The sequence below is a fragment of the Kryptolebias marmoratus genome, linkage group LG2 (genome assembly GCF_001649575.2).
Source record: "Kryptolebias marmoratus isolate JLee-2015 linkage group LG2, ASM164957v2, whole genome shotgun sequence".
Taxonomy (NCBI): domain Eukaryota; kingdom Metazoa; phylum Chordata; class Actinopteri; order Cyprinodontiformes; family Rivulidae; genus Kryptolebias; species Kryptolebias marmoratus.
Window position 1 is genome coordinate 32,680,320 of NC_051431.1, and position 25,723 is coordinate 32,706,042.

The window sequence follows — 25,723 nt, forward strand, 5'->3', positions numbered from 1 at the left end:
CATTAGATCTAAGCGACCTGGAGGGCACATACGGCTGCAGGAGATCAGACAGGTATACGGGCCTGCCCATTCATAGCCTTATTGGTCATTAGTAAAAATTTCAAATAAATTCAAAAACAAACAGGTAGTCAATGAAAGGAGACCAGCATAAAAAAATGAGCATTTGGAACTAACTACAGTTGTGAGAGGTTTGCCTGGCTGCCACAAACATACAGAATTACAGTAAGTACAGTTGGGATGTTTTAAAAGTGTGAAAGCCTCAAATAAAAAAAAAAGATCTCTTTACTACAGAACTAATGTTTCTCAAGGTTCAAATTTAAATCAGATATCACCCCCAGATCTGAGTGTTGTCTGGGTAGGAATGAAAAGAGATGTTAAAGTTTCTGAAAATCAAGCCTATGGGGAGCATGTAAATTGAAAATAAAATGGATCCAAGAATAAATCCTTGGGGAACTCCACATGTGAGAGGGACAGAGTAGGAAAAAAGTTCTCTGAAACTGACAGGAGTTTCTCTGTAAGACCGGAACCAGTCTAGTGCAGAGCTTTTGATACCACATTGATCCAGCCGGGAGATCAGATTACTTTAGTCAACTGTGTCAAAGGCAGCGAGTCAAAAAGCAAAAATGATGAAGCCATCAAAAGATTTGTAGCTAATAAATCTGTAACTAATAAAATATCATGGTAAGCTTTTAAAAGTGCATTTTCTGTGCTGTGACTGAAACATTTCAAGAATGTTGTGTGCATTTAAAATGGACTGCAGCTGTATAAATATGATCTTTTCTTAAAAAAAAAAAAAAATAGATATATTAAGTTTTAAAATTTGCCTAAAATTTGAAAGGACAGATTAGACAACACTGGGTTAAAATTAAGTAGCATTAGGTTTAGATTAGCAAAGATTAAAAAAGAATCTTTGACCAAAGGCTTGGTGGGACATCACACATGAATATTAAATTCACAAACAATTAAAACACAATCATAGTTTTGAAGTCATTAATAAAGCAGGAGTGACCCAACTCAAATGTAAGAAATTCAAAGCATGAATAAAAGTCAGTGACAATTTGTTTTCACCACATCCAGAAGTACTTGATGCATTGAAATAACAAGTCTACAAGTTAAGGATCAGAGAAACAGCTGGACTCGCTGACACTGTGCCAGGTTTGAGTCACCAACATAAACTTAGATCTCAGGTGGTAAAGAAGCCACTTTAAATGAAAGTTTTGAATGATAATGATCTAGCACTGACAAGTCCCATCCTCACTGAAACCTGATCCATCACCAACATGGGTGCGTGGCCCAGCAGTCATAAACTCCAGGGGTTAACTACACCCAAACAGAAACACAGTGGAGGCTGGCAAGGGATAAACACTGCATGCCAGCAACAGGTACCATGCAGGTGTAAATTGGAAAATGGCTCTCCCTACCCGGGCCCAGCCAGGGTAGAGGTATTCCAACAGATGATGCCAAAAAAGCTTTAAACCTCACATAAAGACTGCTGTGTTTTCCCCAGCATCTCTGATTCCTTCTCAGCTGAGGTGGAATGAGAACATGGCAAAGGAAGGCAGGAATATCTGATAGAAACGATGGGAGGAATGGTTTTTGGTTTCCAAAGTTGCATTGTCCAAGTTTTTGAGTTGCAAGTTAAATATTCATAAGAGCTTTGTGATCGTAAATGAGCCGAGACTATCCATTATGAAAAAATTATGGGAGCACGCTGTCACTTAGCTTACTGAATTGCTTAATTCCAACTTTATGCAAATTTCCTTTATTTCATTCAAAGGGGCCAAAGATCTCCACTACCACTTTGCAAGTGCAACTCTAAGCAGTCAACACAATTAACACCGTATTTCTGCAAACTGATGAGTGAAAAAACTTTTTACTGATTGATTAGATTTAAAGAGATTGTGTATTGTGCAAAATACAACCACATACATGAGGTAAAAGTTGTTTCAGTCTGTTACATAGCTAAGAGTGATGCCTGATACCTTTAAGCAGGAAAATTACTCTAAACAAACTGTAAGAATATTGGAGTAACTTAGAGAGACCTGTGTAAATATCTTTGAATGGTGAAGTCATATTTCAGACCAGAGTCAGATTGACAATCTGGTATATGACTTAAAGATTGCTCTACACCAATGGGGCCCATCCAGCTTGAAGAAGCTGAAATAGTTTTTATTTGAAAAGTAAACAAAAATCCCAGTTCCTAGACATGCCAACTTTACATAGACTTGCAGCTATAAATGTAGGAAAAAGGAAGCTCTGCCAAGTATGGAATTTTTAAAATTCTTTTAGATTCAATAATGAATTATTTTCCCCAATAAATGATAGCCATAAGACATTCTATATAGACTACCAACACATCCTGGTATTCCTATAAGCAAAAAAAATCTCTGTATTAAAACATGGATTTTCTTTTAGTCTAGTCATGGACAAGAACAAATAGCAGTTATTAACCAATTTAATTTCATATTAAAATAAAGTTGAATATTTGGCATTCATTTAGTACACTGAATATGTAATGTAATTGTGGCTCATGTGTTGTGTGTAATGTGTTTATTAGGCAATTAATCATTTCCATGAACTTTTAATGTAAGCCCTAAAATCTTTTTATTCTCCTTTTACAAATGAGTCTTCTCATTTTGCCTCCCCACCTCAACCATTTAATACATGTAGTTTTTTTTTTTTAAACCTGCCTCCAGACAGAATCCAAGTCTAATAAAAATGATGGACCTAGCAACAGAGACCCAATATGTGCATGTATACTGTGCACCCTCCAGCAATAGCAGTGTGGGCTGAGTGCCAGCTGTGTGACATTGAAAAAGGGATGAAAGACACAACAGCACATAATGACAAAGATATTCAACTAGATGATAGGCGGTCAAAACTGTGTTTGGAAAAGAAAAAGAGAAACGGAGGCAAGAAATGCTGATTGTATCATGAGGAAAGAAGGTGGGTACAGAGGGGATAAGTGATTGAGAAACTAAGTGATGGATGAGATGGAAGCAACAGTGAAATGATGATAGTCTGATGGATGAAACGACAGAGAAACAGAGATAAAGGGAGACAGATGACTAGATGAGTGGAGACAGTTGGACTTTGCCTCTAGGACCTTGTTTTTTGTTTTTTACAGCAACAGTTGTGGAGATTATGATGGTAATAAAGTTGGCTGTATCTGTTTTTTTGACTGATGGCCATGCTCACACACAGAGTATGAGCTGAACTTGGCTTGTTTCAACAGTCATTATCAGAATGATCTCTTGGGTCTTTTCAGGCTGATCTCTAAAATGGAGCTCTGACACAATTTAATTTTTTTTTTTTTTACTTTTTTCACAGTGTTGTATCATTACCACAGACTAATAAAACACCCCCAAAGTGGTTTCAAATAAAAAACATTTTTAACTATTATTGGCGATTTACAAGAAGTGCTCCTCAGTTTAATGAAAGTTTCTTACTGCCAAAAAGTGCTAGCTCCTTAATTTGCTGGAAGCACTTGAGTTTCTACTCAACCCTCTTCATCTAAGTGGAAGATAACAGGCTGACTTCAAATTTCACTTTCTTCAGACCATGTATCTGCTGTGTTTATCCCAGGGATAAATCTTTCCCCAACTTTCTTGTACCACTTGTAACCTCAGTTGTAAAAAGGAGCACTCAAACTGGCAGAAGTTTCCAAAATGATAAAATATTAACCCTCAGCTTTCTCTCTTTGGTTTGACCAACAGGATGATGACAAATAAAATACACCAATTTTTAGAATGTGGTTGGATCATGGCAAATTTGGAAAACCTCCTTCAGTGTGAAGGTAACCTTGATGCTGCTCCACTTTTATGACTTGCAATATAGGTGTTTCTCAGCTACTTTCGTCATTCCAAATACACTCTCTTATGTCCTGACTATGCTGTATGTGGTCATCCTGGCTCTAATTGTAATCAGCTGCAGCTACACACTAAAAGATCCCACTATGCTACCACTAAGACCTGTCCTAATCATGGTTCTATAACCTAGGCTTAAAGCAAGTGTGGCCACTTCTGTGCCATCTTCCTCACACAGTGGCTCAGGAGGTAGGGGTTTGTCCTGTAATCGGAGGGTTGCTGGTTCAAGCCCCCGCTCCGGCTATCTCAGCCGTTGTGTCCTTGGGCAAGACACTTCACCCGCCTTGCCTACTGGTGGTGGTCAGAGGGCTCGGTGGCGCCGGTGTGATGGCAGCCTCACTTCTGTCAGCCCGCCCCAGGGCAGCTGTGGCTACAATGTAGCTTACCACCATCAGTGTGTGAATGTGTGGATGAATGGGTGAATGATTGTAGTGTAAAGCGCTTTGGGGTCCTTGGACTAGATAAAGCGCTATATAAGTGCAAGCCATTTACCATTTACCATTTACACAAGTCACACAGGTGTACATGGGCCCCATGTCATGGATAAGCTGCCATCATCATTTCCATGACATGGGGCTTCATCCAGGGTCTTGACACACTGCCACTACAATAACAAATCACCACAATGACAGTACAAAAGTTTTGCACATGCTTAAATCCATTGGAAACCTACTATGCTCTATGACTGTGTTCTTTATGCATGCCTGAGTACTTTACCAAGATCCTGCAAAGTCCAGTCACATTCTTGCTGAATTTTCACAGTGTAGCAGGCTCATCATCCATTGTCAAGAGGCCCTAAAAGGCAACTGAAATAATGGTTATTGTTTCCATTATTGGTATAAAGTGAGCATAAATCATTCCTATTAGGTTTAACTCTATTGTTAAGGTCTACTTGGTTACATTTTGTAAATGGCACCTTGATTCCACCTCAATAGCACACAGTTAGTCTTGATGATGATTGTTGTTATGACATACATTATTATATGCTGGCATTTGAGTACATTCATAAATAATCTCACAAAAGCACATTTTTACCTTGAATAGGCTGAATGACATATGTAGAAGACCAGACAAACACACATTCATGTGCAAATGTAGCTATATACACACAAACCTTGCAGATTTTGGTTATAATGGGATGTTGATTGAGATGTGTAATTTGCTTCCTTGACTGCTATTTAACAACATATGCACACATACATATGATTTAAAAGCACAAACACGAGACTTTTTTAAGAGTCTGTGACAGTAAAAAAACAAAATATTTTAGGAAGTAGTGTTTTCATTTGTATTTTTGTTCACAGTAGATGAATAGGTAGATACTATTCTCATGTGTCTGGTGAATGTGAAGCTAGTGAAAACTATATCAGTACCCATTCACTGGGCCTTCAGCTTTAACCTTGGAAACAACAGTAGAGACATAAAGTAGATCTAGAGACCATGGAGCTTCAATACTTGGAGGTGAAGTTTGCTTTCACTGTTAAAAACGTTTTGCAGAAGGCTATTTTGGTCTGTACAAATTCTTTACAGTCCTATTTTAAAAAAGAAAACAATTTCCTATAGAGGCACAATGTTCAGAGTTGAAGTCACTTATATTAAAAAAATACATTAATTCAACTTATCTTTATAGAACAATTTTAAGCAAAATTGTACACTAATTTACAAAAAACTGGTAGCACTTTTTAATAACTACATATTATTTAGCCTTATTTAATCATGAATAAATGATTGATTAACCTTGAAAACATCATTAATTAAGGATGATTCACACTAAATAAGCTATAATTAACACATTTATTAACATGTTTATTAATGCTTTACTCATAAAGGCTAGATACTTCCAAAACCAACATACTCAATGTTTATTCATGCTTAACAACTCATGAAATAACTATTCTATATACTGTGTATATGTATGTAAATGGTGATATAAATGTACTTTCACACCATGTGGTAGACATGTATTATTGGTTAATGAGAGATCACAAAGATAATCAAACAGTTCAAAACTCACAGGAGGATACTGCACCGACATAAGCGTCAAGTATAAATGCCTACATTGCTGGCTCAGGTTCGCACTCCGTGTGCTGAGCCCTGTGCGACTATAACTGAGTCTTAATGCTGCAAGTGGGGTGGCTTTGTAGTTTTCCAAAGTCATACCAAAACATTACAACTTCTTACATATATAAGGTGCTCTGGATTCTAAGGTGCACTGTCGTTTTTTGAGAAAACTGAAGGCTTTTAAGTCTTTTATAGTTCAGAAAATATGATACTTAAAGATTATAAGGCTTTTGGAAAACTGAACAGAATAGAAGTTCAGTTTTTGTTTTTAACGTTTTTGGATCTTTGATGACTGAGAATCTATACCAGCATTCTGTAAAACTGCTTTCTTCAGGATCTTTTCTACTTTAAAAATTCCTAATAAAGCATAGTCCTCACTTTAGGGTTCACAAAAAGACTTAACTAACTACTAACAACTGTCTTAATTATTAATGCACTGCAGGGTAAGCATATAGTTAATTCAAACATTCTCCAACCATTAATACATGTCTAACATATGTTGTGAAAGTACATTTATATCACCATTTACATACATATACACAGTATATAGAATAGTTAATCATGAGTTGTTAAGCATGAATAAACATTGGTTTCGGAAGTAATTAGATTTTATGGGTAAAGCATTAATAAATGTGTTAATTATCGCTTATTAAATATGAAACATCCTCAATGATGTTTTCAAAGTTAATTAATATTTTTTAATGAATAAATAAGGCTAAATAATGTGTAGTTATTATGAAGTGCTACCAAAAATCTTGGCATAGTTTGCCTTCACAGTAGATTTGAAAGGAGACATCAGATATCTTTGGTGTTCTATGTTAGTAGTTAAATTTGTTGTACAAAGTTAGTTATGAAACTTTACCTGTCCTCTACTGTAGAAGGTTATGACTGGGAAAATCTACCTAAGCATAAACAAAACATTTCAATGTTTTTCTTCAAATGTTGTTCATTTGAAGGTGCTGACTTAAATAGAGAAAGATATCTGAAGCGTTTCCTTTTTGATAAGTTGTCTGGTCTTTATTTGTTTTCAATAACTAAAATGCTGCAGAAACATGTAGTTGACATAGCCATTGCAGAATATTATTATTATTGTCCATCTGCATCATGAAACCCTGTTCAGTCGCCTTTGCTGCATTTGGCTGAATCTGAGCTGAATTTTAAGTTGTCTTTAGAATTGATGGAGCGACTTCTGTCTCGTGTCGTATTCTCAGTAAAAAGATCTGGTACTTTTAAAAGCCTTGAATGTCCTTTTACTTATCATTACAAAGTCCCCACATGTTGTAAGGGCGATGATCTTTACTAAATCATTTGGATCATTAACCTTTCCACCTCTTCTCTAAAGTTTGGATACAACCTTTACCCAGAGATTTTGGGGGGAAACACACAAGAAGGGAAAAGCTAATTTCCCTGAACCTCGAGGTCACTTTTCCCTGAAGGACAAGTTTTATAATACAGTGTGCAACTGAATTTATTGTGATAAGACTGACACATTTTTAAATACCTTCAAATTCTAAGCTTTGGAGATTTAATTTTTGACTTTTTATCAGCAAACTTTACGGCTTGTGAAAAGAAACTAATAATTTGGTACAAGACGTAGGGAATCCACCTAAATATTTTTATAGTCTGTAGGTTTGTTTGTATTTTTTGCTTTTCAAATTATTTATCATTATAAGCTCCTTGAGACTGATGTGTGGAGTTAATATTGATGAATGACTTTAAAATGCTTTAAAATGCTTGAATAACAAAATAATTAACAGGTATATTTCTAAAGTGGTTTACATTTCAATTTATGCAGTTTTAAAGCTCATTTAAAGGGTTTATTTAAAGCCGTTTAGATGTAGTCCATAAACTACTCGGATTTGTAAAAGTAATTTTGTTTCATACGTTAACACTAGAAACAAAGCGAGCAAAAATGTTTATTTTCTTTATCTATTATCTATTCATCTATTTGCCTTAAATAAATCATGCAGTAATCATACCCATGTGGTGAGTTAGAGGTCCAGTGGTTCATGAGATGTTTTGCTAAGACAAACAAGGTTTACTCTAGCAGTTCTAATGTGGACCCCATTAGAACGGTACATTGCTTCCCTAATAACAAGCTGTGGATTACAACTAAGGTCAAGGACATCCTGAACAGGAAGAAGAGAGCATTTAAGGAGGAGGACAGAGATGAGTTGAGTTGAGGTGAGTACAAAGGATACTCCGAGTCTAACTGAGAGAGGCAAAGGAGGACTACAGAAGGAAGGTCGAACAGAAGCTGCAGCATAACAACATGAGAGAGGACCACTGGCTCTATTTCAGAAGCCCTGCTACTCTACTCTGCTCTACTCGGCTCTATAAAAAATGCATTGCGTTTCCACTGGCCAGTCTGGTCGGTAGCAGAGGAACACCTCCTTGTGTTGTGGGGGGCGGGGCCGTGGGGGGAGGGGGTCAGTGTGCGCTACCGAAACTTGGCGCCATTTGTGGAAACAACTAAAGCGCTATGGACAACGTTGGCCCTGTGTTGTTGCTGTTTTTTAAACTTATGGGGATTCTCCTGAGACTTCAGGAAGAGAGGCGCAGTGGAAGAGAGGCGCAGTGGAAGAGAGGCGCAGTGGAAGAAATGCTCTGGATGCTGCGATTGTTGCACGGAGTAGGACAGCTGTTATCCGCCGTAGAGTGGAGCCAGGACTTTTAGAGCCGGTGGAAAAGGGGCATAAGATGCTTATAACATGCTACTAAATTGGGGTAGCCACTCCAGCATATATACAACCTGAGCTTGCTTGTAGGAAAAGTCCCAGTGCTCTCGAAAACCTTGTCTTATTCCTGTTCCCAAGATAAAGTATTCCAGGGAGCCAGGCGACTATAGACCAGTAGCAGTGACATCACATATTATAAAAATCTTTGAACGACTGCTGCTCCAGGTCCTAAAACCACAGGTATATCATTCAGATCCACTGCAGTTTGGATACCAGAGAAAGATTGGGGTGGAGGATGCCATCCTGTACTTACTTCACAGAGTCCACTCATACCTGGATAAGGAGTGGTGACAATGACATTTATGGATTTCTCCAGTGCCTTTAACACTATCTGGCCACTCTTTCTTAGGTACAAGCTAACAGGGATGAAGGTGGACCCACACCTGGTGTCATGTGTTATGGATTACCTCACAGGGAGACCACAGTATGTTAGAATGCAGGACTGCACATCAGACACTGATCAGCAGTACCGGAGCACCAAAGGGGACTGTGCTCTCCCCTGTCCTCTTTACCTTGTAGACATCTGACTTCCAGTATAATTCTGAGCTCTGCCATATACAAAAATACTTGGATGATACTGTGATAGTTGGATGTATAAAGGACAGACAGGAGGGGGAAGTACAGGAGCTTGATTGCAGACTTTGTAGGATGGTGTAGGACCAACTCTTTGCATCTGAACACCTCCAAAACCAAGAAGATGGTGTTAGACTTTAGGAAGAAAAAAGGATATCTCCAACCAGTGTCCATTAAAGGGTAGGGTTTGATGTGGAGGTGGTCAGGACATACAGATATTTGGGACTACAGATGAGTTAAGACTACGCTGGACTGGTCTGTCCACATGGACAATCTTCGCAGGAAGGGACAGAGTCATCTGTACTTCCTGTGAAGGTTGGAGTCCTTCAACATCTGCAAAACATTGTTGCAGATGTTCTATGAGTCTGAGGTGGCCAGCGTCCTCTTCTATGCTGTGGTTTGTTGGGGAGGAAGCATTAGGAGGACAGACGCTGATCGAGTGGACAGACTGGTGAGGAGAGCCAGTGAAGTGGTAGGTACAGAGCTGAGATGTCTAGTGACAGTGGAGGTAAAAAGGACTTTGGACGAGCTGCAGTCCATACTGAACAACAGCTCCCATCCACTGCATGACATTGTGGATGGGAGGTCGAGTGTGTTCAGTGGTAGACTGCTGTCCTTACCCAGTTCCACCAACAGATTTAGAAACTATTTTATTCCCCGAGCTGTTAGACTGTACAACAGCTTCAGGCTATGAAATGCAAGGAAGTATGGATGTTAGCTTCACTCTATTTTTGGAATGTTAATTTATACCTGACTAACTTGGGGATTTCTTTGTCTAGCACTCTCAATTGAATTCAAATTGTTCAACCAAGCAATTGTATTAAGTTATAGGTAATGGTGAATTTTTTTATTTATTTTTTATTTATTTACGTTTCTATTTTAACAGTGTACGTGTAGTTGTGTAGGTTGTGTGTTGATGCTCTTATGGGCTATTTAACCTATAAGAACATGTCAGAATGGATGCATGTTTTTTTATGAGCTACTTAGATATATGGAATTTCCCTCTGGATAAATAAAGTATTTATCTATCTATCTAATGCTAATGTTTTAAGCTTGGATCTTGTGCAATGAATAGTCCTTGGCCTATGCATTGTGAATGACTCTCAGCTGCAACCCCACCTAATGTAAGATCAGTATCTTCAAAATTTTAATTTTAAAGACATTTCTGTGCTTTCTTAGGTCAGTTGGCTGTTGCATAAATCTTGCACTGGGTTGGCTTTAAAAGTTAATCAGTTGTAGAGGTACATCTAATGATTATTTCCTATAAATTTCAGTAAAATCTGCCAAGTGGTTTATGAGATAATTTGCCAACAGACAGACAAAGTTGACTCCAAAAAGGTAATGGGAAATGTTTTAACAAAGATGTTGTGTAATTTTTTAGCGCATGTTATAGATAAATTTAATCTACTACCAATCCAAATATTAGGTCAATATCTATAAAATTGAATGTGTTACATGTAGCCATTTTTGCTTTGTATGGTCAGTTGGCTGTAGCAGCCTTCATGAACTGAGTTTACTCTAAGTTATTCAGCTGTATATATACATTTTAATAATTACTTTTTTGAAGTTTCCTTAAAATTTGTTCTGACAAACACTGGACAAAACATTCTCCTCGTCAACTTTCGGTGACGAGTGATAAATATCACAGCCTTACACGCATGGCTTACTCTGGTTTGGACCTCCACTTTATTCATCTGCAACATAAAAGCAGTTTCCATAGTTCCACTTCTCACACATCTCTGTTTTGCCTCTAGGTCCGTAAGTACCTTCTGATGCTCGACGTCAGGAAGGACCACATCAAGTTCTGGAGGCCTCAGATCCTTCTAATGGTTTCCAACCCTCGCAGCACTGTGGGCCTCATCACCTTTATCAATGACATCAAGAAGAGTGGCCTTTATGTTCTGGGACACGTCCAACTCGGAGACCTCAGTAAGAACACTAAAATTGAGCTAATTTACATCTTACTTTTAGTGTACATTGAATGGGAGGTTAATAAGTGAGCAGAATCAAACCAGTTCAAGCCTTGTGTGGAGTATATGAATAAAAAGTGTAGTTTCACATTGCAACATTAAATGGGCTATCTTAGAATGCTAGATCTGTTTCTCTAACATCTGTTGCTGTTTTATTTCAACTGCACACCCACTGCTCTGGAGGTGTCTCCTTTTCTGGAATGGCAATCACTTGAATACTTTCAAGTAGTGGAGTTATTGATTGACCTTTTCTTTGTCATTAAACAGTGTTGTGAGGGGTCTCTTGGTAGATTTGAGGGGAGAGACAGTGACTAGCCTTAACTGCAGTGTTGCACATTAGAGGAAAATCATTAGCCACGAAAGAGCTCTTCTCCTATCTGAAAATCCTCTTGTTCTTGATATAAAGAAGCCTTTATTTTACACAACAACAGGGAAGCGGAGTTTATTGTTGGAAATCCTCACCTGCTCTCTGATGTATTTTACATTCATTTATTCTTGCAGACCTGTCTAGCAGCTTTTGTAAATCTAATTAGATTACTTATTTATTCTTAATAACAATCACATTAAGACCTAACTGCTGCTACCACAGTCAACGCTTGCAGACCTCTCTACAACTGATATTTTAGGAATGATTGATGACCTGCCTGTTTCACCTCCCTGTATCTTTGCTCTGTCTTGCATTCTGTCTAAGCTGAATTTCTCTTTCTTTCTATCCATCCCTTCCACATTTTGTCTTGCATCACTCTCACTTTCAGACTCATTTTTATTACAACTTTTTGGAAATGTCACTACTGGGCCTGAAACGATATGGATTAAAATGAAATCCTGGTGCTTCTAATCTTCTTTGGAAATATCCCTTATATGTCAGTGTTTACTACAAAATGGGCTAAATGTTTAGTTTTATCTGAAGGCCACAAATTTTAGGTCACAAAGTCTTTATTCAAATTAGAACTCTTCCAGGTTTTCCTATCAAGTTTAAAAGCCACGTAACATGTGTTGGTGCCAAAAGGCCTTTAAATGAAAAAAAATCACTGATCAGCTGAAACCTGTTGGGTATTTGAATAATCCAGTCCCTCCTCGTCGTTTTAAAGAGGTTTTTTCCACCTTGACTCCCTTTGTGCTCAACACTGTGAATGGCAGCTTGGCAAACAGACACAAGCATATGGGTTTTAAACATGCAGTGGTGTCGCTGCATGTGTATAGTGGGATCCTGGCCTGGACCCCACTGTACTATCCAATTTTTGACCAATCTTGAAGCTCCCTTTTATGTCCAAGATCCTGGAGAAGGTTGTCAATTGCCAACTGTGTTCACACTTAAATGAGCACAACCATCTTGAGGTGTTTCAGTCTGACTTTAAATCCTGTCACAGTACTGAGTCAGCATTGTAGAAGGTTTTAAGCATTGTTCTTTTTAGCCACAGACTCTGGCCACTGTGTTGTTTTGCTGCTGTTGGACCTAACAGCTGCCTTTGACACTGTGGACCATCAGTTCCTCCTGTCTCGTCTAGACAACTGGGTCAGTGTGTAGCTTTTAACTGGTTTAGATCCTATTTACACAGAGAGGTTTTTGTGTCCAAGTTGGAGGCGCTGAGTCCTTTTTTAGCTCCTCTCACTTGTGGAGTGCCTCAAAGCTCAATACTTGACCCTCTTTTCTTTTCTTTGTGCTTACTCCCTATTGAATCTATTTTCTGGAAACGTGATATTACCTTCAAATTTTATGCCAATGACACCCAAATCTATATGTCACTAAAACAGGATAATAATGACTATGTGAACCAACTACTGGACTGCATTGGAGAAATGAAAACATGGATGTCAGTGAACCTTTTACATCTCAGTGAATGAAAGGTAGAGATTGTGTTGTTTGGGCCCAGTGATGTTTCTGAAGTCCATGCTTATCTGGATCCTTTAACACAACACCTCACTCACACAGCAACAAATCTGGAAGTGAAGCTGGACAGTGGCCTTAAGCTCCTCGCTCAGGTCAAATCAGTAGTCAAGTCCAGTTTTTATCTTTTAAATCTGAACTGAAAAGTGTTTTTAAGCCAACATCAGTTGTAAGAAAATCATAATTTATGCTTACGGCAAAATTTTAAAAATATGTAAACTTCTTTTTATACCAAACGTTGAAGAAACTACTTCAGTGTTTTCGGCTTTTTCAGTGACCTCTCTAGTGTTTGACATCCACAGAGCCGCCAAGGTTCACAAGCATTCAGCAATTCAACAGTGAGTGGATGAATACCGGTACAATATAATTCAATGTGTTGGAATTATTTGTACAAACCGATCAGGAAATACCACTAGAGTTTTTATTTTTTGCGTTCCTGGAAGATAAAAAGGATCCTTCAGTTCCAATGAGGGAATTACTATCAGAACTTTGGTTTGGACCACTTCAAAGAGAATCCACCTCGAGCTCCGACCCACGTTAATGCAGTGTACTGATTTCACGTTAAAAAAACAGGACCTTTTGCCAACTATTTCTAATTTTAGAAGAAAGACAAATGTAGAGGAGGACATTGCCACAGAGAAGGAGACGATAAATAGAAACTTTCACTTCTAACATCATGTGAACGCACACTGTCATAAAAATATGAGCTACAAGCCGACAGCCTGAGATCAGTTTGTGATTCAGAGCAGTTTGTTATTGATGAAAACATATAGACAATCCATGTGTGATTAAACAAATGTCATAGTCTTAAACTGCTGTTGATTAGTTCACTTTGGTGTGAGAGTTCATAAAAAACAACATCTAATCTCAAGCACGCTCACGCTTTTTATGAGTTACCATTGGGTTAGCTTTGAGTTAGCAACATTAGCTCTCTCCTGTTTGTGTTATTGATTTGCTGTGTCATATGCTGATGTCGTGAAAGTGATCTGGGGGTAATTGGTTCTCACCGTTCCACGTTCCCAAATCTGTCCTTATGTATGTTGTTTTGTCAGCCATGACGGTTCTGGTGATCATCAGAATCAGAATCTGAAGAGTTTTCATCTCATTATGGAGATCCAGCCGTTGGTTCAGAATCATACTGGTATGGTTGTACACTCCCTGGCCAAAAAAAAAAGTTGCCACCTGAATTTAATTAAGCAATTGGGTATTATTGGATAATTACTGCATGGGTGATTATGTTTCAGCTGGCAACAAGTTATTTAACCCCAACTGGAGCAATGAGCTGCTTCTCATTTCTTAAACAACCATGTTGAAAGACACATCCTGTGGTCGTGGAAAAGATGTCAGTCTGTTTGAGAAGGGTCAAATCATTGGCATGCATCAAACAGAGAAAACATCTAAGGAGATCACAGAAACTACTAAAATTGGGTTAAGAACTGTCGAACGCATTGTTAAAAACTGGAAGGATAGTGGGGGGAAAAAAAATCCTGAATGAACAGTAGAACTCCGGGCTACTTTTAATAGTGAAAGTAAGAGCATTTCCACACACAATGTGAAGGGAACTCAAGGGATTGGGACTGAACAGCTGTGTAGCTTTAAGAAAACCACTAATCAGTGAGGCTAACTGTAAAAAAGGCTTCAATTTGCTGCGGAGCATAAAGATGGACTCTGGAGCAATGGAAGAAGGTCATGTGGTCTGATGAGTCCAGATGTACCCTGTTCCAGAGTGATGGGAGCATCAGGGTAAGAAGAGAGGCAGATGAAGTGTTGCCTACTGTCCAAGCCTGTGGGGGCAGTGCTATGATCTGGGGTTGCTGCAGTTGGTCAGGTGTAGGTTCAACAGTTTTTTGGCCAGGCAGTGTATATCAATTACCCTCATGAAGTCTTCCGGCATTTCTTCATTTACATAAATGGCTTCTTCCTCCATTTCCACTAGTAAACAACTGGACAGTAGCTACGTTCTTGGCTGGCCCGGGTACAGTACATACCGTTAACGCAACACAACACCCCCCCTGACACACACACACAAATCACCCAATTCAGAAATTATTGACTAAAATGATAAAAAATAGTTTTAGGTCAGAAAAATGGGTCCCTGGAATGTTGTGTGGTTGTTTGACTAAATAACATTCATAAAATATATATATATATATATATTTTTTTTTTTTGCGATTTGATTTGAGTTCATCCTTAATTGGCCATGGACAAACCCATTTTGTCAAGACATTTTTGAGATGTTCCATGCTTTGATCTCAACTCATTTACAGTTGAGATAAAATGTACTTTATGTCGAGCTGAGTCGGTCGTCACTCGCTTGACTCCAGCTGGTTTAGAACGCAGCTACCTGTCTTTTAACTGGTGCAGAAAATGACAACACATCACTCTAGTTTTAGCATCACTACATTGGCTTCCAGTTTGTTTCCAGATTGATTTTTGAAGTTCTTTTATTTGTTTTTAAGTGCCTGCATGGTCTTGCCCCACAGTATCTGTCCGACCTGCTCCACCCATATGTTCCTTCACGCTCTCTCAAGCCAGCAGATCAATTACTGTTGGTGGTCCCAAAGGCAAAGAGTTAAAGTTGCACATAGAGGCTGACCATCACTCCACATACAGTGGCCAAGGCTCCATGCTCTTGGGCTGGTGGTTAAAGCTGCCGACGCAGCTGATGAAGGTTTTGTTTTCCCAGGCAGTTAGTTAAAGCACAGGTAAAGCACCTGGTTAAATAATTATTTTTCTCAATGCTGGTTTATTTCTAAACATATTGCAAGAAGGTGTACCATCTATAGAGTGTGAGGTCAGGGAAAGGAGGAGAAAAGGGCTGGTGTGGTTACACGTGGTCTTTGGTTGTGAGGCCAGTTGAATGTACTGCTAAATTTTCTGAAACACCTTTGGAGCAGGCTTATGATAGAGAATGAATATTCAAGTCATGGGTAACAGCTCTGGTGGACATTCCTGCAGTAAGCGTGCCAATTGCACACTCCCTCAAAACCTGCGACTTCTGCAGCATTGTGCTGTGCGATTTACACAAATTTGTGAACAATACTTTTTTTTTTTTTTAAGATAAGATTACATTTTCACAGAAATTGTTGTTAATTAAAACAAAAGAAGTATGCAGATCTTTGCGGAATCATAAAACAGAGGTGTCCTACAGCAGCTCATCTGCTGTCAGGTGTCAAACTGAGGATTGGATCAACACCTGACAAGGGTAGAGCTGCTGGAAATAAATTAGGTGAATTGCGTGAATCAGCGTGTATTACACTGAGTTTGAATTTGAATTGTACAGTCATTTACAAGTCAAAACCTTTGAAGTGGATACATTAATGAGCTAAAATAAGCAGAAAATATTGTCCATAATGGAAATTTTAAGAGAAATCTTTTGCCTAATACATTCCAATCTCCATGGCTGATATACAGTGTCCCAACCCTAACGGACGGCTGACCTTTAAACTCCCCCATAAAATTAAGTAGAATGCTTAAATATCTGTCAAGAGAATCGGGCCTATAGTCAGGGGTGGATCTAGAAATATATTCATGGGGTGGCAAGAAGGGGTTGGAAATTTTGATGGGTGGCACTCTGTGGCAGAACTATATCTGTTGATCAGTGGAGATACTTGCACACCACTACTGGGCCTTCTCTTCCTGACCAAACCTCACACATGCATGTTGCTGTTATTAAAAGTAAAATATTTTCTTGGGCTGTATCTGTACATGAGACAAGTTCTTTGTCGTTCCCACCCCTCGGTCTGACAACCCGACCCCAGCCCACATCCAAGACCAGAATCATAGAGGAAATTCTGAATGGACAAAGTACCTAAGCTGGCAACAAGGAGTAGAAGTTGTAAAGGATTCTTCATCTCAGCTTTCTGATAACAGAAACAGGGAACAAAAGAACAAATGCACAGATAGGCATGGTTTTACAAGGTGTATATGAATCAAAAATATATTAGTATAAAGGGTGTTATCTGATTTTTATATCTCATTATGCATAAAAAAGTAAGCATACCCTGAGCTCTAGTCAACACACTGCTGTCAGACTGTATTTCTTACCACTCACAGTCCTCTTCCCACATTTTGATATACTTTTTTTGTTTCTTTGCTTTCAGGTACTTTACCTTCTGACCCCCTGCAGTCTCAATATGAGTCCTGGCTCTCTCTGGTGGACCATCTGAACATCAAAGCCTTTGTCAACCTGACACTGGCTGATTCTGTACGTCATGGTGTTCAGCATCTCCTCTTCATCTCAGGACTGGGTCAGTAACAATACCAGCAACTGTGTAACTGCAGCTTCAAATGGCACATTTGTACCCAGTGATGGGTTTGGGTCAATTGTCTGTGGTATTTTTATATTTCAGTATTTCACAGTACTCTAATGTCAAAACTGACATGTAAGATAGCTTTGTGAAGACTAGGCCAGCCTGCAGAACAACTTCAAATCAACTTTATTTATGAAACACATTTGAAACAACCAGAGTTTTTCACATTTACTGAAAATTTGGCCCTAGCAAAGCATGCACATTTTGCAATATCAATGTACAACAATATTGCTAAGAATTGTCTGTACTGTAATAAATAATTGTTATATTTAAAGTACAATGCATTGATGTTCTGCATGCAAATTATTAAATTAAATTAAGAAATGTATCAGGAATAATATGTGCAAAACAATCAGATAACTGGTAGATAAAACAATATTATAGTCTTGGATTATTTGGAACAATTCAAACGTCTGATGGTGGTTAGGTAAAAGCTTTCATGGAATATTACTGTTCTACATGATAGGCTGCAGTATCTTCTGCCTGAGGGTGGGAGAGAAAACAGTCCATGACAGGGGTGAGAGGGGTCCCTGGTGATTCCTATTGCCCTCAACAGGTAGCATTGTTTTGTCAGGTCCCCAATGGGTGGCAGTGTGACCCCAATATTTTTTTCAGCTGACCTCACCACTGTCCCCAGTACCTTCCTGTCTGAGGCGCTGTTGCTCTCATGCCACAGAGAGATGCTGCTGGTAAGCACACTCTCAGTGGTACCTCTGTAGAAGGTAGTAAGGATTGATGGACTGAGGTGTGCTCTCCTTAGCCTGTGCAGGAAGTGCAGACACTGGTGGGCCTTTTTGACAGTGGAGTTGGTGTGCAGCGACCAGGTGAGAGTGTTTTTTACGTGAACCCCTGCAAACTTGATGTTTGGGATGATCTACACAGCAATGTGCACATGCTGTTTCCTCCTGAAGTCGATCACCAGTTCTTTGGTTTTTCCCACATTTAGAAGCAGGTTGTTGTTGTTGCACCATTCTACAAAAAATGTCACCTCCTTTCTATAGTACTTCTCCTCATCATCCTGAATGAGACCCACCACTGTTGTGTCATCCACATACTTAATGATGTAATTTGTATTGTACTTGGCACAACAATCGTTGGTCATCAAGGTGTAAAGTAAGGGGTTGAGAACACATCCCTGAGGATAGCCTGTGCTGGGCATAATTGTGTCTGACCTGTTATTTCCTCCCCACACAAATTAAGTCTGTCAAAAAGTCCAGTATCCAGTTTTGCAGAGAAGTGGACAATCCAAGTTGGCCCAGTTTGTTGATCAGATGCTGTGGGATTATAGTATTGAATGCTGAGCTAAAATCCATGAACAGCATCCAGACCAATGCATTCCTATTTTCCAAATGCTTCAAGGTCAGGTGGAGTGCAGTGGCTATGGCATCCTCAGTGGAGCGGTTTGGGCAATATGCAAATTGAAATGGATCAAGTGAAGGGGGAAGAATGGAGGTGATGTAACCTTTGCTTTCAAAGCACTTCATGATTATAGGTGTAAGTTCTACTGGGTGATAGTCATTCAAAGTTGTTACTGTAGGTTTTTTAAGAACCGTGATGATTGCAGAGGCTTTGTAGCAGGATGGTACAACAGTTTGACGCAAGGAGATGTTGAATATATCTGTAAGGACATGCACCAGTTGTTCTGCTCACTCCTTCAGGATACAGCCAGCAGATTTTCTTGGATTGATCCTCCTTAGGGTCTGAAGGACCCCACCTGGGTCAAGGCAACATACCTGTTCCTCCTGTTGTGGAATGGCCTTCACCACAGGCATGATGTTAAGGGCCTCAAACCAACCAAAACAGCTATTAAGTTGGTTCAGGAAGTCAGTGTTCGCATCACAGGAAAGGGGTCTTGTAGTCTGTAACAGATTTAATTCCCTGCCACAGTCTCCTGCTGTTCCTGTGGACCTGAGAATGGTCTTGGATTTTGTATCCGTAGGCCCTTTCAGCCAGTCCAACTACTTTGTTTAGCCTGGCTCTTGCTGTTCTGAGGGCAGTTGTGTCTCCAGATCTCAGAAGGGCTCGCACCTCCGCAGTCATCCACGGTTTCTCATTTTTTGTTGCGCAGACATCTTCCATGCATTTCTGAATGTAGCTTGATGCAATCATAGCATGCTCCTCAATATCAACCTCCTGGTCCCTGGTAGCAGCCTCTCTGAACACAGACCAGTCAGTGCTTTCAAAGCAGCCCTGCAATGCTGTCATGGCTCCCTCTGGCCATATACACTGACCAGTTTTGAGGAGGGCCTTGTTCTGGTGAGCATAGGTCTGTATGATGGTGTTAACATAACAGAAATGTGGTCTGATAAGCCTAGGTGGGGGCACACGGCTGCATTGAATGCTGCTTTAATGTTTGCGTATGGGTGGTCCTGTATATTGTCACTCCTGGTTGCTAAGACTACTACATGTTGGTAAAAATGAGGAAAAACATTCCTCATGTTGGCCTGGTTGAAGTCCCCAGCAACAATGAAAAGGCCCTCAGGATAGGTACTTTGCAAATCACTGGTGTAGTGATATAGAGCAGAGGTCCCCAACCTCGAGGCCGCAGAGCAGTACCAGTCTGTGCGTCATTTGGTACCGGGCCACAGAGAAAGAATAATTAACTTACAGTATTTCCGTTTTTTTTTTTTTTATTTTCGGAGTCTGAACGACATTTATTTTGAAAAACTGACCGGATTCTCTCCACTCTATCCGTCTATGACTCCCTCTTAATGCATGTGTAAAAACACTTATCTAGGTCAGGTGATCCGTTACCGCTAAAAAAAAAACCCCACAAGCAGCAAAACGAGTAAAAAAACAAACATCTCCTCAAGCCCTGGATGGACCGTCTGGTTACTGAGAAACAGGCTCAGGGCTCCACTGAGTCAGCGTTATGGTGAGTTGGATTCTTTGTGCTCTTTATATTTGTGGTGTCTCTTATTTTGAAGGGCATGTTTAAACACAGAGAACATCAGGAGGAGGAGAGGCTGTTATTCATGTTGATAACACAACACCAGGACGTAACTAACAAAGCTGCAAGGACACGTTGGATTTACGTTTTTTTATTTTCAAATACCCCCGTTTTCATGCCGCTTGTATCATTTTATGTTGTTGTATTTATCTGCCACACCTTTAAAGGCAGGTCCATGAAAATATTGTCTGATAATGAGCTGGTCCGTGGAGCTAAAAAGGTTGGGGACCGCTGATATAGAGGATATCTAAGGCAACTTTTGTATCTGCATCAGGGGGAACATAAACAGCAATGATGAATATAACTAAGAATTCCCTTGGAAGGTGGAAGGGGCGGCATTTACCTGCCAAAACCTCAATATCCGGTGAACAATGTAAGAAGGTTGTTTTTGTGTCCATCATTGCTGTAGATGCATAAACCTCTTTCCTGTGTCTTGCCACTGATAGCGCTGCTTCTATCAGCTCGGTGAGTTGTTAGTCCTGCAATGTTAATAGCGTCCTCTGCGACTGTGTTGTTCAGCCAGATCTCAGTGAATACTCGAGCACAACAGTCTCTCACCTCTCTCTCTCTAGTTTCTTCTCTAATGAGCGGGTATTTGACAGCCGAATTGAAGGAAGCGGTGTCCTGTAAGGGTTAGTTTTAGCCCTAGCGTTAGCCCCACCATGGGCTCCCCACTTCTGTTTCCACATACATCTCCGCCTTCATCTCCTCTGGAAGCAGGCTGCTGGTGAGAGTTGCCGTCGTTGAACGGGCATCACCCCTTGTGCGCAGCAAACCAACAGCTTCCAGTAAATCCATAATGTGCAAGGTCATGAAATCCATTTTACATTCTGCATTTAATAGCAGAAGGCTGTGCCGATCATAAATCCTCCTTTTTTTGCTGATCTGGTTAGAAATTCTGTTAGAAATGTTGTTTATCGCTGTTTTTGTCACGAGCCAATGCAGCTGTTGCTGACACGGGTGCCACCATATGACATACAAAAGCAAGCTTTTACTGTTGAGGGACAGTACCATGAATTCCAACCTTATCCTGGAGGCAATTTAGAAGGATAGAGGTATCATCTGTATCAAAAACTGCACTAACAAAATTAAAACAGCACATTTTAGTGTCTAATTGTTAGTTGAGGACTGACCTGAACTGCTCCTCAATATTTACTTGTACTTAGATGACTTTATTAACTATAATTAAACTTACAAGTGTCAAGACTTCACTTTATAGTCTCATATTACCTTCTTTGTCACTTTTGTGATCTCTAACTTCTTCTAGTAACATTACTAACTAGCACTTAGAGAGCACAAACCTCTGCCAAGACCATCGCTTCGTTAAAAAATGGTCTGATCTGGACTGTGATCTGGATCTCCACCAAAATTTTATGAATTATTCCTTGTGACAACCCAATCATTTCCTGAAAATTTGACCAAATATCTTAATGAATTGTTCAATAATCTTGCGAACAGACAAACAAATAAAGAAACCAGCGGACAAAAACATAACATCCTTGGCATATGTAACTAGGAGTGTAACAGTGCAAGTATTTGTCCAGAGTCATGGTACAGACATCAAGTGCCAGTGCAATCAGGTGAAGAATATGTAGTCACAGATGATTGTGGTTTTCATCTACTAGAAGGCACACCTTTTCTGTTTAATTACTTTTTTCCCCAACTGCCAAAACGATACTCTCTAAAACACAAAAGCAGTCATTTTACTATATATCTTTTAATTTTGCTGTCTTACTACTTTCTTGTGTACTGACACTTGCATCGATTTAACTTTGTCTACTCTGCTTTTTTCTTTCCATTTTTAATTGTTTTTTGGTTTGTTTCAGTTCTCATTCAAGAACTTTTTAAAATAGTATATGAACTTAAATCTAGGCTTCACTTAAAACCTCAAAAAAATAAACGCTTACCAATTAAAAATGTTATTATGAACAAACCCCTTGTGTCATTCTCTACCTTACCCATCTTTTTTGCTGTTGTTGTTCCTTATCTTTTTAGGTGGGATGCGGCCTAACACCTTGGTGCTTGGTTTTTATGACGACTGTCTTCCAAGAGACAAGCTGTCTTCCAGTGAGTCCACAGATCCTTTCAGCCATTCTCAGGAGATTGAGCAACCTCCTCTCTTCCATTTTACGTCCCTGCGGGGGACCAGTGACAGACCTGATTATGGTGAATTTGGCGACGGGAAGGTCCTTGGCCCTCAGGAGTATGTTGCAATCATTAGTGATGCCATGAAGATGCTTAAAAATGTGGTACTAGCTCGATACTTCAATGACTTTGACCGAGTCCAGTGCCTCTCGCCATCATCTTCAGGGAAGGTGTTTGTGGATGTCTGGCCAATTAACTTAATGCGGCCAGACAGCTGCAGCTATGTCGATACTTGCTCTCTGTTCCTGCTACAGCTAGCATGTATCCTTAACATGGTGAAAGCCTGGCGTAAAGCAACGCTGCGCCTCTTCCTGTGCGTGGAAGAGGGGCGAAGTGTAAGAGCCTCAGAGGAAAAGCTCGGCCAGCTGCTGAAAGAGTTGAGAATTAAAGCTCTAGTATGCATTGTTCCCTGGGACGAGGTGGTGGCGCTACACTGGCAGCGCCAGGGCGGTTGGAACAAGAAGGAGCAGTCAGAGTCTCCGGACTCTGCTGGGGATGAGAAAATGGAGAGAGCTGTCGAAGAGGAGGAAGAGGATGATTACGTTAACAGCTTCCCAAGCAACGCCACCCGTGTGTCAGATGACTACCTCTCAGCTGTCAATAGGTTGATCCTGGATCAGGCTCAGCCACCTCCTGCTGTGCGTTTCCTGTACTTGCCCCGTCCCCCAGCTGACACCCGCCGCTACACAGCTTATTTACGTCAGCTGGAGCTTCTTACTCAGGATTTGGGACCCACACTTCTTATTCATGGTGTCACTCCTGTCATCACCACTGACCTCTGAGCTCTTCTCTTCCTGAAACGTTCAGTGAGTTGTGCCTTACACCAGAGTCAGTGAGTCCCCATTAAAACAACGGATAACTCACTGCTTTGTCCTGACTCCACCAGCACAACCTAGCACAATGTCACAATGTTCTGTTTTATAATCCTTTCTTTTATTTCTATGTGATTACCCTCCAATATTTGTATTCTCTTCAAGCACCAGAAGGCACCACTGGGTGAATCTGGCTGTGGTTTTTAACATAACATAAACTGATTGTGGTTAAATGACGTAGCATAAATTGATAAAGCAGCTCATATTCCTCATAATGACCATTCCATGTTTTCTGATGGACAAAGGGCCTTTTCTTGTCAGGAAACTGAAGTTAAACTTTGAAGCAGCCATTTACTTTTTGGTTTAAGAGTTTACAACAAAGAAAATCTATGAAAAATAATACCAGAGGGGCTACTATTATTAAGTTTCAAAAGTTTTATTTCAGATTAGATTTTTATGTCTTACATTCCTTCCTTCCAAATGCACTTTTGTCTTTGCCAAACTGCATGGTATGCAGCTTTCCAGAAAATATTTTATGTTTTACACCAGTAACTACTGAGTTATTCCTGAGATTCTCTTGATTTTTTTTTTTCCTCCAAGAATTTAACCACTTTCAGTTTATCCAAGTGATTCAGCCTCATCCTGTATTACCTGGATAAATTTAAATATTTTCTTGGCTTTGGAGCTTCAGTCATTATGCAAAATGCTTGTAACATTAAAATGAATTTATGTAAATTCTACTTACCTGTGATGACAAAGTGGAATTTATTGAGATGTTTTGAATCTCACTGACTCAGCATACTGCAATAAATACTGTAATAGTTCTTCTGCAATGAACTCTATAGCCTCTATAACAATTGTGTAATGGTTTAAAAGACAAACAGACTTTTTAAATGGCAGAAATCACTGCAAGGAACGTAGATCAGTCCATTACAGTAGCTTCAACCTGACAATCGTCTTTCCATGAACTCCACATCAGAACCAAACCTGGAGAAAACTGGGTTTCATCCTTGTTTGTTTTTGGAATGAGATTTGTTTACTTGTGAGCTCACTGTAGTCTAAAAATGGACGCTGCGCCCCAGATAAACCACTGACACCATGTTTCTTCAAATGTTTTGACATGAATTTTAGTTTTCTTTGTCAAAGGAGAATAACATTTTTTGATGGACACCTCTTTATTGAAGGAGTGAAACCCTAAGTATTTGAGTTGCTGTTGAAATCCGAACATATGCAAACTGTATAAGATGTTGACTGTACTGCCAGAACAAAATAAATTTCTGTGTGCCTTTTTTCACTTGCCCTGGTGGTTCTTGACAAAACCACAATCAAACTCAACAACCGTTCAGGATGTTTGGACTTTTATTTCAGCTGAAGAGCAGTTTGTGAGACTCCGTGCAGAGAGTTGAGGGCTTTTGTGCGTGCACCCAGTTGTTTGTTTGAGGTAGACTTGGGAAATAAGGCCTGAGATAGCTCAGCAGCTCAGACAGAGATACAAGAGGGTGCCAGCCAGCCAAATTACCTTGTCCTACAGTCTCTCTTGCTGCCAAGCAGACAGAAATGGATTCCATCTCTGTACTGAGGTGAACAAAAGATGGGAGAAATAACCCCAAATAACCACTGATATCTTTTCTGGAGGACAGAAGCTGACATTTATCATGGAGTGAATGACTCAAACACTGAAAGAATTTGTTGTGTAGGTGTGCATGCAAAAACAACATGTTAGTGATTCAATTTTTGTTCTGAAGATTTTAGTAAAAAAAAAAACAAAAAGAAAACTTGCTCTATAATAAACATATCCATGCATAAAAATAAAGAAATCAATTTTATGATTAATAAACTACTTTTGCTAGGGATGGGTAATATGGACTTAAAAATTATCACAATATTTCCTGGTATTTATTGTGAAGTAATAAATTAGGATTTAAAAAAGACAATTCAACAGCATCTTTTTGAGCCATAAATCCATTACTGTATACAGTCTAGAGCCTCACAAACACAAATACTACTCTAAAATAAACTCACACATTATAAAATACACTGTTTTGCTGCACCAATTACATTTAAGTAATGCAGCTGTGCTGCTACACAATACAGAATAATGATTTCAATCAATCATGTCTGAAACACACTTTCAGTATTTCTTTTCTTTTAAGACAGACAGTGTAGTCTAGTTTATACAGCAAGAGTAGCAAGCCCAACTCTGTGGGATTGGCAGAACACAAGGGAATGTTTTGACAGTTAACCTGGTTAAAATAAATGTCAGGTATTTCATGCACTCACAAGACAGATTTAAAATCTGTTTATTATCACCTGGTAATGTTTTTATAATTTTATGTAAGATGAAAACTGAAATGCTTGCTGATTGGTGTAAAACAAACAACTTCAGCATCAGTGTGGCAAAGATGAA

At 39.4% G+C, this 25,723-nt stretch overlaps 1 protein-coding gene across 1 annotated transcript in view; it reads left to right on the forward strand.

Moving 5' to 3' along the window:
• zgc:153039 (uncharacterized protein LOC767698 homolog) overlaps positions 1–24,610 on the forward strand; it is a 109,582-nt gene extending 84,972 nt beyond the window's left edge. Inside the window, exons 11-13 of the mRNA XM_037979613.1 lie at positions 10,993–11,167; positions 17,200–17,346; positions 22,355–24,610. Coding sequence (XP_037835541.1) covers positions 10,993–11,167; positions 17,200–17,346; positions 22,355–23,286 — 1,254 coding nt within the window. The 3' untranslated portion in view covers positions 23,287–24,610. The remainder of the gene's footprint in view (positions 1–10,992; positions 11,168–17,199; positions 17,347–22,354) is intronic.
• The last annotated feature ends 1,113 nt before the right edge of the window (positions 24,611–25,723 follow it).